Source organism: Neolamprologus brichardi, chromosome 7 (genome assembly GCF_056152115.1).
Source record: "Neolamprologus brichardi isolate AB-2024 chromosome 7, ASM5615211v1, whole genome shotgun sequence".
Classification (NCBI taxonomy): Eukaryota; Metazoa; Chordata; class Actinopteri; order Cichliformes; family Cichlidae; genus Neolamprologus; species Neolamprologus brichardi.
Genome location: NC_142110.1, coordinates 66337057 through 66350844, shown reverse-complemented (window position 1 = coordinate 66350844; position 13788 = coordinate 66337057). Strand labels below are relative to the sequence as shown.

The 13788-nt window shown below is 41.4% G+C and overlaps 1 protein-coding gene across 5 annotated transcripts in view; it reads right to left on the bottom strand.

The window, feature by feature from the left end:
- LOC102775660 (protein NLRC3-like) overlaps positions 1 to 13788 on the bottom strand; it is a 47815-nt gene that overhangs the window by 26507 nt on the left and 7520 nt on the right. For all 5 annotated transcript variants that reach the window (XM_087844175.1, XM_087844179.1, XM_087844178.1 and 2 more), the window contains 3 exons: positions 11214 to 13020; positions 5231 to 5398; positions 4781 to 4960 (listed from right to left, as the gene is read on the bottom strand). In XM_087844175.1, the coding sequence (XP_087700301.1) occupies positions 4781 to 4960; positions 5231 to 5398; positions 11214 to 13020 (2155 nt within the window). The remainder of the gene's footprint in view (positions 1 to 4780; positions 4961 to 5230; positions 5399 to 11213; positions 13021 to 13788) is intronic.

The window sequence follows — 13788 nt, the reverse complement described above, 5'->3', positions numbered from 1 at the left end:
CGTTATAACGTGAAAGGTTTATTGTTCTAACAATATACCTTTCACGTTTGAAGAATATAATATCACGTTATTACAATATACGTAATTATCACGTTTGTACAATATAAATATTAATGTACGAACGTGATGTTATATTGTACAAACGTGAAAAGTATATTGTTAGAACAATAAACTTTTCATGTTGTAACGTGATATAGCTCTATATGTCTTTTGCCTGGGTGGCAGCTCTGCGCTTACGTACTCTGATGAGCTTGCCTCATCCTACAAGTTGTGCCTCCATCTCTTGTGTCCAGATCACACGCTGCACTGCCGTGCTGCTCCGCCTTTTCACTTTCATTTCTGTGTTTGTGCGTGCGCAGTGTGAGAGGCTGCGTTGAGAGGCGACAGGATTTTAAACAGGTTTGATTATCTTGCGACTAAACGATTGATGATTGGGAGCTGGTCGTGAGGCATTAACTGCTTATCATTACCCCATATATACTACACGATGCACACACGATTAAGGCAAAACTCGGGCTTATCCCCAAAACGGCTGGACTGAAAAATCGTCTCAAAATGGGCCAAAAATCGCACAGTGTATGGTCAGCTTTTGGTGGCTAGCTCCAAACAAACATCCGCAGCTTGGCAGTGTATACAGCACTATAATGACCAGACCTAATTCTTTTGAAAACCATACATCTTTCCACAGGTCTCAGCTTCATCAGACATCACCTAGACTCAGAGCTGGATGAGGCCAGCGCAAACAGCAGCCTAACCAACTAAGATGATGGATCCATGGGGTCAGGAAAGCCGGGGGGGTGGAGAGGTACCTTTCATGTCCATTCACTGGAGGTGTGGATCTATTGCATGGCTTTCCTCACATCAAGAAGCTGTCCATCAAAAACAATACAGCTCTTCCTGCATCTGGAGCCTGTGAAGGACTTCTCAGTCATGCAGGACTCCTGTTCACTGCTGAAGCTTAACCATCACTTCACTGAGTGAAGAAATGGCACATTTTTGCTAAATATGCCGAAAAAGATGCACACCCATACAATTTATGGTAAACTGAGCTGCCTTGTATGTACATATGTTGAAGATGCCTCGTTCTAATGTTTTCTCTGAGGCTGCTGTGCCATTTGGAGCAAAAATGAATATAAAGTTTACAGCATATCTTGTCACTGGAAATTGTTTGCACTGTTTATATATTTATATTATTTACTGTAGATATAGGTTAAATAGGCTTTATGTTGTGAAAAACTGAAATTTAGAAATTAGAATTGTTGTGCCTTATTTTGTTGATGTTTTTACATATATTCCTTTTGAAAATAATAAAATTTGTATTTATCAATTTTTCTTTGTCTGATAGCATTTATTTAAAAAAAATAAATCGGACATTTCAAACAGTTACTCGCTACTTGAGTAGTCTTTTCGCCAAGTACTTTTTTACTCTTACTTGAGTAACATTTTTGACGACTAATTTTCACTTTTACTTGAGTAATAATATTTTAAAGTAATGCTACTCTTACTTGAGTACAATTTTTGGATACTCAACCCACCTCTGGTTGAACTGCAGGAATGTCTTAAAGACATAAAGACCTGGATGGCCACTAACTTTCTGCTTCTTAATTCAGATCAAAACTGAGGTTATTGTACTCGGCCCTGAAAATCTTAGAAATATGGTATCTAACCAGATTCTTACTCTGGATGGCATTACCTTGGCCTCCAGTAACACTGTGAGGAATTTTGGAGTCATTTTTGACCAGAAAAGGTCCTTCAACGCTCATATTAAACAAATATGTAAGACTGCTTTTTTCCATTTGCGCAACATCTCGAAAGTTAGAAATATCCTGTCTCAGAGTGACGCTGAAAAACTAAAAAATAATTCATTATTATCAGGAAGTCCCAAAAACTCCCTGAAAAGCCTTCAGTTAATCCAAAATGCTGCAGCAAGAGTCCTGACAGGGACTAGAAAGAGAGAGCAGATTTCTCTTGTTTTGGCTTCCCTTCATTGGCTTCCTGTTAAATCCAGAATTGAATCCAAAGTCCTGCTCCTCACATACAAGGTCTTAAACAATCAGGCCCCATCTTATCTTAATGACCTTGTAGTACCATATCACCTATTAGAGCACTTCGCTCTCGCTCTGCAGGCCTACTTGTTGTTCCTAGAGTATTTAAAAGTAGAATGGGAGGCAGAGCCTTCAGTTTTCAGGCCCCTCTTCTGTGGAACCAGCTTCCAGTTTGGATTCGGGAGACAGACTGTTAGAGTCAAATTGTTAAATGTTGCCATTATTGTACTTAAATTTGTAAGTCTTGGTTCAAGCTGCATGATCAAAGATATCCTTTGTTTCTATTGTCCTCCCTAGCCTGTTGAATGGTGAGGGTGGGCTATAGTGTTTAACTGTAGGGACATCCTATGTGAAGATTCTCTGTCCTTGTTTAGTGAGGATGTTTACTTCTTGGCATTTATGACCTCACCTGTGTTTGTGTATAATTAACCGTTACAGGAATTGAGCTATATACAAGGGTGAGGGGAGATGAGCCTTTTGTGATCAGCAGGAAGTCACACAAACGCACCCACATCCAAACACACTCACTCACATGCACATATGCACATGCGCGCACACACACATACACATTTACACACGTGCTCGCACATGCATAAACACACACTGAATGCCTTTGTCTAATGATGCACCATAGGGGGTTTCTACAATGGGTGTTTGTGAAACTGTGTGTCACAGAATAAAAGGTTGCAGGGCAGACTGGTTCTTTGGAGTGGTCTGGCACCGAAGGCAGAGGAGCTGCCGACCGGCTCCGCTTGCTAGCAGGGGCGGACTGGGCATCTGTGGATTCTGGAGAATCACAGAACGGCCGGTACTCCAGGAAGGCCAGTGGGCCGGCACACCACTCTCCACGCATGCTTTCTACTCCTGTTTCCCCCCCCCCACTAATCTCTTTCACACTCCAGTACTCTAGGGGGCAGCACTGCACCTCTAAGTTGGATGCCAGCTGCATTGGCTGTGGCCGCCAGGCAAGGAGAAGAAGAAGTGGAGTAGGAGGCAAAGACGGTGGAAAGAAACGATGCAAAACACAGCTGCAAGTAAAAAAAGGAAAAAAGGGTGGGGCTGAGAAGGCAAGAGGAAAAAAAATTGTGGGCATTAGATGCTGAAGCCTCTAAATGTCACAGACTAACCGACATTTTTAGCAGCACAGCCAGCAGCAGCACCTTGCAGCAGGTTCGCAGCAGTGAAGAAGTCAGGCAGAAAGACACAGAAACATGCCAGCAGTTATGAGGGACAGAAAGATGAGCTGGTTCCACAAGCAGATCCAGGGCAAGTAAGTATGGAACATAAGAGGAGAAACAGTTATTTGCTAGGGATGACGTTAGGAAGTGATGTTTACGTTGTAATCATACATTTATTTTATGATTGCAGTAGTTAAACAGCTAAACTTCAACATTTTAGCTGTAAAAGGCCACATGCAGTAGCTAATATTAAGAAATATGTTGTGCTTTTATGTAAAAAGGTTGGTAGTGTTACAGTTAATGCTTACAAACTTTGAAGATTTTAAATACAGAAGTTACATTTGTAATGGTTCATTTTTATTTAGATGTGGTATTATTTGTGCAGTAAGAGTAATTACTGCATAAATTATTAAGCCTATCAAGTAATAAATTCATTTTAAGGCAGCATGGAATAGATTATATAACAGCATGTTATATAATCTATTCCATGCTATCTTGGAAGAAACCTTTTTTTTTTAAAATCCATTCCATCATATTTTTTTTAGGTTGAGCTTAGACCATGAGCAGGGAAAGACACACACTGCAGCTCAACTTTACATTTCAAGCGCCCCAAGTCAGACAGTCACAGCCCATTTCTATATGAGTCAAGTTAATCTAGAATAATATACTTTAATAAAACATCTAGTCAACATCAGCACTGTTGCTATAATTTTGATGGTTTAATAGCATAAGCCACAATTAAAGTCTTGTAACACTCATGCCAAGCATTATTGTTGCCGAGTTTCCGCACGCTGATTACTTTGGGCTGGGCCAAGTCAAAGTCCAGGGCTGTTTTTTAGTCCCAGTCCATCCCTGCTTGCTAGCATGTAAAAAAACGGTTAAAGCTGCGCTCTTCTTGCTTTGTTAACGGGAATAAGTCTGAACTAGTGGGCCTGCTGAAGCGCACACCCAACACAGACACTATCTTTACTTTCAAGATTAGGCTTCAAACTTTCCTTTTTGCTAAAGCATATAGTTAGGGCTGGACCAGGTGACCCTGAATCCTCCCTTAGTTATGCTGCAATAGACGTAGGCTGCCGGGGATTCCCATGATGCACTGAGTTTTTCCTTTCCAGTCACCTTTCTCACTCACTATGTATTAACAGACCTCTCTGCATTGAATCATATCTGTTATTAATCTGTCTCTCTTCCACAGCATGTCTTTATCCTGTCTTCCTTCTCTCACCCCAACCAATCACAGCAGATGGCCCCGCCCCTCCCTGAGCCTGGTTCTGCTGGAGGTTTCTTCCTGTTAAAAGGGAGTTTTTCCTTCCCACTGCCGCCAAAGTGCTTGCTCATAGGGGGTCATATGATTGCTGAGTCGTCTCTGTATGCATTATTGTAGAGTCTACCTTACAATATAAAGCGCCTTGAGGTGACTGTTGTTGTGATTTGATGGTACATAAATAAAATTGAATTGAATTAAAGGAAACATTTATATACTAAGATATATCATCATATGGAAAATAAAATATTTGATTTGTCATATATGTAAAACAAAATGTCTTTTGATCTGACCTCAGAGTATTCAGTTTATAGTTTAAACTTTGTAGTCTAGCAGACAGAAGCTTCACTCCTGAAACCTGCAGGTTGTTGATACACAGGTCTAACTCCAACTCAGTCAGAGTACCGGACCGAGAGCTGAGAAGTGAGGACAGAGCTTCACAGCTTTTCTCTGAGAGTTCACAGATGTTGAGTCTGAAAATGAAAACATGAACAAAGACTGTTGTTAAAGTGTAATCAGGGTGTAATAACGAATCCTGTATTTTACAGAGGCCTTATAATATTGTTCTGAGTAGCTTAGTAAAACCTCATTTTAACTTACAAATGATTAAAAACGCTACAAAACAACAATAAATGGATTCATTTACCTTTACTGGCCAAATTGTTTGATTTATTTTCTCAGTTGATAAAAACAAAAAAAAGCATAAATAAAACAAAACAAAACAGAATACAAATTGATCTGACCTCAGAATTTTCAGTTTCGGACTCTGCACTGCAGTAGACAGATGCTTTACTGCTGAAGCCTTCAGGCTGTTGGTACTCAGGTCCAGCTCTCTCAGACTACAGGACTGGGAGCTGAGGTATGACAACAAATCTTCACAGCCTTTCTCTGAGAGGTTACAGCTGCTCAGTCTGAAAAACAAACAAAAAATATATATATTAATTTATTTATATGTTGAACCTAGATAATAGATATAACAATTCTCTATACACTATAATGCAAATTTAAATGTTATATATTTATTTTAGTAAACTGTAGGAGAAAAAGATTGCTTCAAATTTGTGGAAACACAATTATACCAGTGTATCTAAATGGAAACCAGTGAAGAGCGGGTAGATTTAATGATACTAGTTCAATGTTTGCAGGAACAGGCCTATGGGTACTACAGTACTACAGTACTGCTGGTCACTTTATTAATACTAATATGTGTGATTACTGTTAATATTATAAATAATGTATCACATGCTTGACTTGGTGCAGACTCTCGTTTCATTTTCTTTCTAAAACAAGCTCCTTTGGCTCATCGCCATTTAAAGCCCCGCTCTCCCTAAAGGCCAACTTTATTTTGATTGGATGACTTTATAAAACTCACTGAAGGGCAGCAGCCAGTCATCATGAGCTCCATCTCCTCCACCTTCTGGTTTAGAAATGCTAAAAACTGTAAACTTCACGAAAACAAGATTGTAAGTAAACTCTTCTCTGATGCATTTTTACATTTTAGATCCACAGCAACAAAGTTCACAGCAGGACGTCTCTGGTCAGTCATTATTATGCTCATTACCTGTGTACTGTGAGGAACACTGGATTTTAGACACTAGCTGTATAAAACTCTTCCTTTTAAAGGTGTGTATAAAGGAGATGAGCAGAAATGCAGACTTCAAGGAGAATGTTTGCTGTCAGGAAATATCCAAGGTAAAGCAGAGATCAATCCAGTCTCTTCCACTTAGCCCACAGAGAGACAGAAAAGCATTCTCACTCACACCGGCATGAAGTTTAGGTCACCAGTTAACCTAACCGCATGTCTTTGGACGTTGGGTGTTGAAGTGATTTTGTTTAACAGTTGTCATTGCTGTGCTTAAAATTTGTAAACCTTGTCTTAAATTGCATGTAAAGTTTCTGGTTTGCTTGTTTGCTAAGGAATGTTTACTTCTTGCCCTTTAAGGGCTCACCTATGCTTTGTATAGGGTGGGTTAAGCCCTATATGGGCTCAGGGGAGATGACCCTTTTATGACTAGAGATGTTGCACGCGCACACACACACAGTGCCCTAGCTTTTATGACACACCATATGGGTTTGACAATGAGGTGGTTGTGTAACTGTTTTCACTGAATAAAATGCTGTGAGGGAAGGCTGGAGTTTTGAAGTTGGCTGTGCTCGGGTGATAAGCTTTTAACTCTGAGACACAGACCAGGCTTCCCTTGTGCAAGTAAAAAACAATTGAGCCCTGATTGTCTTGCTTTGTTCATAGTGAGAAGTCTCTGAGTTAGTGAGGCCTGTGAGTGCAGACCTAACAGTGGGAACAAACTGCTGAGTACCCAGAGATAACCCACTGTAGTTTTGTTGGAACCCTGGTTATGGCACCCTTGCAGTTAGATAGTGTCAAGAAACAAATATACAGGCTGGGCCATTTATATGGATACAGCGTAATAACATGGGAATGGTTGGTGATATTAAAGTCCTGTTTGTGGCACATTAGTATATGTGAGGTGGGTGGTGACCATGGTGGCCATTTAGAAGTCCGCCGTCTTGGATACAACTTTTGTTTTTTCAATAGGAAGAGGGCCATGTGACACATCAAACTTATTGGTAATGTCACAAGAAAAACAATGGTTTGCTTGGTTTCAACGTAACTTTATTCTTTCATGAGTTATTTACAAGTTTCTCTTTGTTCACAGCCATTGACATGTCGAAGAGGTTAACACGTGAGGAGCGGATCGAAATTGTGTTGATATCTGGTGAACGCAGTAACCGGGTCATTGCAGCAGATTTCAATGCAAGACACCCTACGAGACCACCCATCTCCCATGCTACAGTTAGCAAACTGCTTGCTAAGTTTTGTGAAACTGGTTCAGTGTTGGATTTGCCAAAATGTGGATGCAAAAAAAACTGTCACTAATGAAGAAACATCAGTGGCTGTCCTAGCTTCATTCAGCAAGAGCCCACAGCGTAGCACCCGCCGCATGTCACTGGAGAGTGGCATTAGTCAAACATCCCTTCGGCGGATATTTGCTACTCACAAATGGCACCCTTACAAACTCCAGCTACTGCAGCATCTCAATGAGGATGACCCAGATCGGTGCACAGAATTTGCAGAATGGGCAAAACAAAAATTGGAACAGGACCCTCAGTCCACGCAGAAGATTTTGTTCAGTGATGAGGCAAACTTTTATGTGAATGGTGAAGTTAACCAACAAAACCACCACTATTGGTCTGACACTAACCCACATTGGATGGATCCTTCCAAGACTGTTGGAACAACAAAAGTGATGGTTTGGTGTAGAGATGGCACGATACCACTTTTTTATGTCCCATACCGATATCATAAATTTGGATATCTGCTGATACAGATATGAATCCGATATAGTGTGTTTTTTAATCAATAAAACTGTTTTTTTTTAATATCTTGCTGCATTCTGTATAAGTTCATACTCAAGTTTAAATAAACAACAACACTAAAGCTATTCTGTTACACCTGTATCTAAAAATACACTGCACCCAAAATATTTCATAGTTCAGCAACACTGATCAATCTAATAAACTTAAACTCCCAGCAAAAAAAAAAAAAAATATAGGGAACCACCCCCCACCCTCCACCTCAAGATGCTTAATCGACATAATCAACTTTAATTTGATGCAGTGTGGGAAAAAAAGCACAGAAATAAATTATTTTTCAAGAATAATTAAATAGATTCAACATCTTTCTTCAACAGAATTGCAGACTGCACAGATGGTATCTTCCCAAAGGAAAAAGTACTAGCTTACTAGGGTAAATTAGACTTAACAGTTACTATATACAGTAATGACTTCTATACATTTTACATCAGATTAAAACTTTGGGTGTAAGATTCAGACAATTATTTATTAAAAGCTAGACATTTAGAAAGAAAAGTATGTCTTTGTGCCCCTCTTTTCCCTGTTAATGCCCTATCGGCCCCCCTGGCTAAACTTTGCTAGATCGGTCCCTGCACAGTTACCAGCCGTCGGCTACGTAGAAAAAGATCCTGGTGTAGAAAGTAATATTAAATAAATTCTAACAACAGCTTATCAAGGTTAAACGTGCTGCTGTTGTTCAGCCACTGGTTTCCTCTTTCTGGTGCAAAGTGGGCCAAAAACAAAGAAGAGAGACGGACTCGCAACAGAAAAGCAGATCAGCTGATCATTAATAAGTTTCACAATTGAAGTAGCAGCAGGAGAGAGAGAGAGAGAGGCAGTCGCTCCATATATCAGTTGTTAAGCTTAACGTGGGAATGCTTTACAGACATTCAGAGATGAACTTGCACACTTGTTTTACTTCTCGCTGGGATAACTTCCTCGGAGATGAAATGCCGGTTTGGTTGCTAGGCTACAAATACACAATGCCGCTCTATCACGTGAGCACACTGCTCGGACGTGCTATGGTTATGAGCTGAGTTACGCCGTGTCTCAAGTTTTGTGAGGTGCTTTTTTTTTTTTTTATTTAATGGATCGGATTACATGTTTTATTTCTCTCCAATATACGATCCAGTAATTTACGTCAGTATCAGACCGATACCGATGCGTAATATCGGATCGGTCCATCTCTAGGTTTGGTGTGGTATATGGGGTACAACGATAGTGGGTCCATTCTTCATCAATGGAAACCTCAAGGCCACTGGATATTTGAAATGGTAAAAAATGGCCTGTATTTGTATAGCGCTTTACTAGTCCCTAAGGACCCCAAAGCACTTTACACATTCAGTCATCCACCCATTCACACACACATTCACACACTGGTGATGGCAAGCTACATTGTAGCCACAGCCACCCTGTGGCGCACTGACAGAGGCGAGGCTGCTGGACACTGGCGCCACCGGGCCCTCTGACCACCACCAGTAGGCAACGGGTGAAGTGTCTTGCCCAAGGACACAACGACCGAGACTGTTGGAACCGGGGCTCGAACCGGCAACCTTCCTATTACATGACGAACTGCCAACTCAAATAGCTACATGATGCTGTGTTTCCCTCTTTATGCACTGAAGCTGGCACGTTCCCTGAGTTTTTCCAGCAAGATGGTGCACCACCCAATTATAGGTGCCAGGTCCGAGCATTCCTAGATGAACAGTTTCCTGGAAAGTGGATTGGTTGTCGTGGGCCAGTTGAATGGCCCCCAAGGTCTCCCGATCTGACCCCCTTAGACTTTTATCTTTGGGGTCATCTGAAGGCAATTGACTATGCTGTGAAGATACGAGATGTGCAGCCCCTGAAACTACGGATGCTGGATGCCTGTGCTGGCATTTCTCCTGCAGAGTTGCTATTAGTGTGTGAAGAGTGGGAGAAGAGGGTTGCATTGACAATCCAACACAATGGGCAGCACATTGAACACATTTTATAAGTGGTCAGAAACTTGTAAATAACTCATGAAAGAATAAAGTTATGTTGAAACCAAGCACACCATTGTTTTTCTTGTGACATTACCAATAAGTTTGATGTGTCACATGGCCCTCTTACTATTGGAAAAACAAAAGTTGTATCCAAGATGGCCGACTTCTAAATGGCCACCATGGTCACCACCCATCTTGAGGAGTTTGCCCCCTCACATATACTAATGTGCCACAAACAGGACTTTAATATCACCAATCATTCCCATGTTATTATGGTGTATCCATATAAATGGCCCACCCTGTATATTCTTAGTGCTTATTTTCTGTTTATATTGTTTTATGTAGGCCGTGTAGCAAAAAGGCCACTTTTCAGTCATAAAGTGTGTTAAAGGTCACAAAGTGGTGAGCAAGACTGAAATACTATTGCAAGAACAGGAAACTGTGCAGACAGGAAGTCTTGTGCAGATCTGCAGAGGCAGTAAGTTAAGAACAGGATGCAGAAGCGCATGTAATCAGCAACACACACACATCAAGTAAGGGCAGAGGTAAATATGTTGTTTTGATCGAAACTGTGTATGACGTGGAAGTACCAAATTAATATGGGAAGCTAGGGTACAGACGTTTTTGCAGCTATAGGGCAGGCAGGTAGTATTGAAATAGATCAAGTGACGTTTTAGTAGGGGAGGAACGAGCAGATTATAACATAGGCGATATGCTTGTAATACTTCAGATCTGCAGGGGGCTTTGCCCTGCACATCTCCTTTTCCGGAAATGAATAAATAAAAGAATGATTGAAAAGCTTTGACCACACTGAGTCGCGTCTTCTCTGTCCAGTTAGGAGAATAAAACAACCGGATTTGATAATATGTTTTCTGACAAGAAACAGGACCCGAGTGACAATTTCAGTTATGAAGCCCATGTTTTTCCCTCCATACTGGATGCAATTAGGACAGCCACAGCAGAGATTTATATTTTTAAAAAGAGAGAGTGTGCAAACCAGAACTTAAGTCACGAATATCAGAAAAAGATGTAGGTATAGTCTAGTAACTGAAGTATATGCTTTAGGGAAAAAAAAGAGCTAAACTCCTGGAGTTGGAGACAAGTGAACAACCTGAGGATAATAAAACAGTCAAAGGGGCTGAATAACCCGAGCTCTGTTCTTATAGGTTGGGTCTGGATTTTACTTTGACAAGAGTTACAGACAAAAAAAGGTGTCTTAGAATTACTGACACGTTCCGCTGGAGTGAAACTACCATATATTTACCGAGTGACTGATGATCATTTAATTCACTATTTTTATGTTATTTTAAAGTCTTCTTTGAACTGAGCATTTCTGATTTGTTTCCCATGACATTAAGAATGAAGGGATGAGTTCATATTTACTTACAGAGCTTTGTTGGAGACTTTGACCACTGGCAGCAGCCTCAGAAGAGCCTCCTCTGAAGCAGAGTATTTCTGCAGGTCAAACACATCCAGATCATCTTCTGATGACAGTAAGATGAAGGCCAGAATTGACCACTGAGCAGGAGACAGTTCATCTGTGGAGAGACTTCCTGATCTCAGGGACTGTTGGATCTCCTCCACTAGAGAACGATGATTCAGTTCATTCAGACAGTGGAGCAGAGTGATTATTTTCTCTGTAGACAGTTTATCATCCTCATCTTCGAGCTTCTCCTTGATGTACTCGACTGTTTCCCGATTGGTCTGTGAGCTACTTCCTGTCTGTGTCAGAAGACCTTCTAGAAGAGTCTGATTGGTCTGCAGAGAAAGACCCAGAAGGAAGCGGAGGAACAAGTCCAGATGTCCATTTGGACTCTCTAAGGCCTTGTCCACAGCAGTCATGTATAAGTCTGTCTCTGCATATTCTTCCATTCCAGATTCATAGGATGTTGTTTGTTGTTCTTCCAGCAGATTAATTCCAGAGTTTTTGAAGGTCAGATGGACATAAAGAGCAGCCAGAAACTCCTGAACACTCAGATGGATGAAGCAGAACACCTTATTCTCGACCTGGTACAGTCTTCTCACCTCTTTAAAGATCTGTGTGAACACTCCTGAGTACACTGAGGCTGCTCTGATATCGATGCCACACTGTTTCAGGTCTGATTCATAGAAGATCAGGTTTCCTTTCAGCAGCTGATCAAAAGCCAGTTTTGCCAGAGACTCTATCATCTTCCTGCTCCCTGGACTCCAGTGTGGATCTGTCTCAGCTCCTCCATCATACTTGACCTTCTTCATTTTGGCCTGAACCACCAGGAAGTGGATATACATCTCAGTCAGGGTCTTGGGCAGCTGTCCTCCCTCTCTGGTTTCCAGCACATCCTTCAGAACTGTAGCAGTGATCCAGCAGAAGACTGGGATGTGGCACATGATGTGGAGGCTTCGTGATGTCTTGATGTGGGAGATGATCCTGCTGGCCTTCTTCTCATCTCTGAGTGTTTTCCTGAAGTACTTCTCCTTCTGTGGGTCAGTGAACCCTCTGACCTCTGTCACCATGCCAACACAGTCAGGAGGGATCTGATTGGCTGCTGCAGGTCGTGTGGTTATCCAGAGGCGAGCAGAGGGAAGCAGTTTCCCCCTGATGAGGTTTATCAGCAGCACATCCACTGAGGTGGACTTTCTAGGGTCAGTCAGGATTGTAGTTTTGTGGAAGTCCAAAGGAAGTCGACACTCATCCAGACCATCAAAGATGAACACAACCTGGAAGTCTTCAAAGCTGCAGATTCCTGCTTCTTTGGTTTCAGTAAAGAAGTGATGGACAAGTCCCACCAAGCTGAACTCCTCTTCCAGCACATTCAGCTCTCTGAAAGTGATTGGAAACATGAACTGGATGTCCTGGTTGGCTTTGTCTTCAGCCCAGTCCAGGGTGTATTTCTGTGTTAAGATTGTTTTCCCAATGCCAGCCACTCCCTTTGTCAGCACTGTTCTGATTGGTGCTTTTCTTCCAGGTGGGAGTTTAAAGATGTCTTCTTGTCTGATTGTTGTTTCTGTTTTTTTTGTTTTCCTGGATGCTGTTTCAATCTGTCTGACCTCATGTTCATCATTGACCTCTGCAGTCCCCCCCTCTGTGATGTAGAGCTCTGTGTAGATCTCATTCAGAAGGGTTGGGTTTCCTGGTTTAGCGATGCCCTCAAACACACACTGGAACTCATAGTTCAGCTTAGACTTGTGTTTAAGTTGACACCTCTGAAGAGTCTCTGAATTTAAAACAGTAGATGAGATGATTAGTCCACTATGGTCCATACATTGCCAACAACTTATATATCCATTGATTTGCATCTTAATAAATTTTGTTTAAATCTCATTGGATGTTTGTGTAGCATATGGGTTATACTTTTAAATTTCACCAAAACATGCTCTGTTTAATTAAATATTTCATTTTGTGTTTTAATCTCCAGCCCATGTGATCCGAGTCTGTGTGTGTTCGTGTGCGCTTCGTAGGCTCGTGCATGTGCGCTCCGGTCACAGCTCCTTTCAGCATGGCCAGAGGAAAGTCACTGCCTCATTGCTCTCAGCTAATTAAAGTTTATTAAGACCACAAGCTGCAAGTTGAATTTAGCCGAACTGCCGCATTTTGGTCTGTTGTTAACAGACTCGTTCGGTATACGTTTTGTAGAGGGCGGAGTTCGCTAATTTAACTTTTTTTTTTTTTTTTTTAAAGAGTTTTAGCAAGAAGATGCAGCTGTAACTTTTTTTAACAGCATGCACCGTTTCTGTTGTCAGGAGACACGCACAGATCACAGGCCTTTATTTCTATGTGTTGCGGGTATGGGATGTGGCACAGGCCGAGGGGGCAGTGTGGCAGCAATTTTTCACACCAGCCTATTAATTAACGAAAGACCAAGACAGACTTTTAATTCATTTGAAAGCCTGATGCTTAACCTTGTCCACCCCAGTTGTAAAACTCAGAAACCTTGTTATCATCTATCGTCCACCTGGGCCTTACACAGAGTTTCTCTCTGATT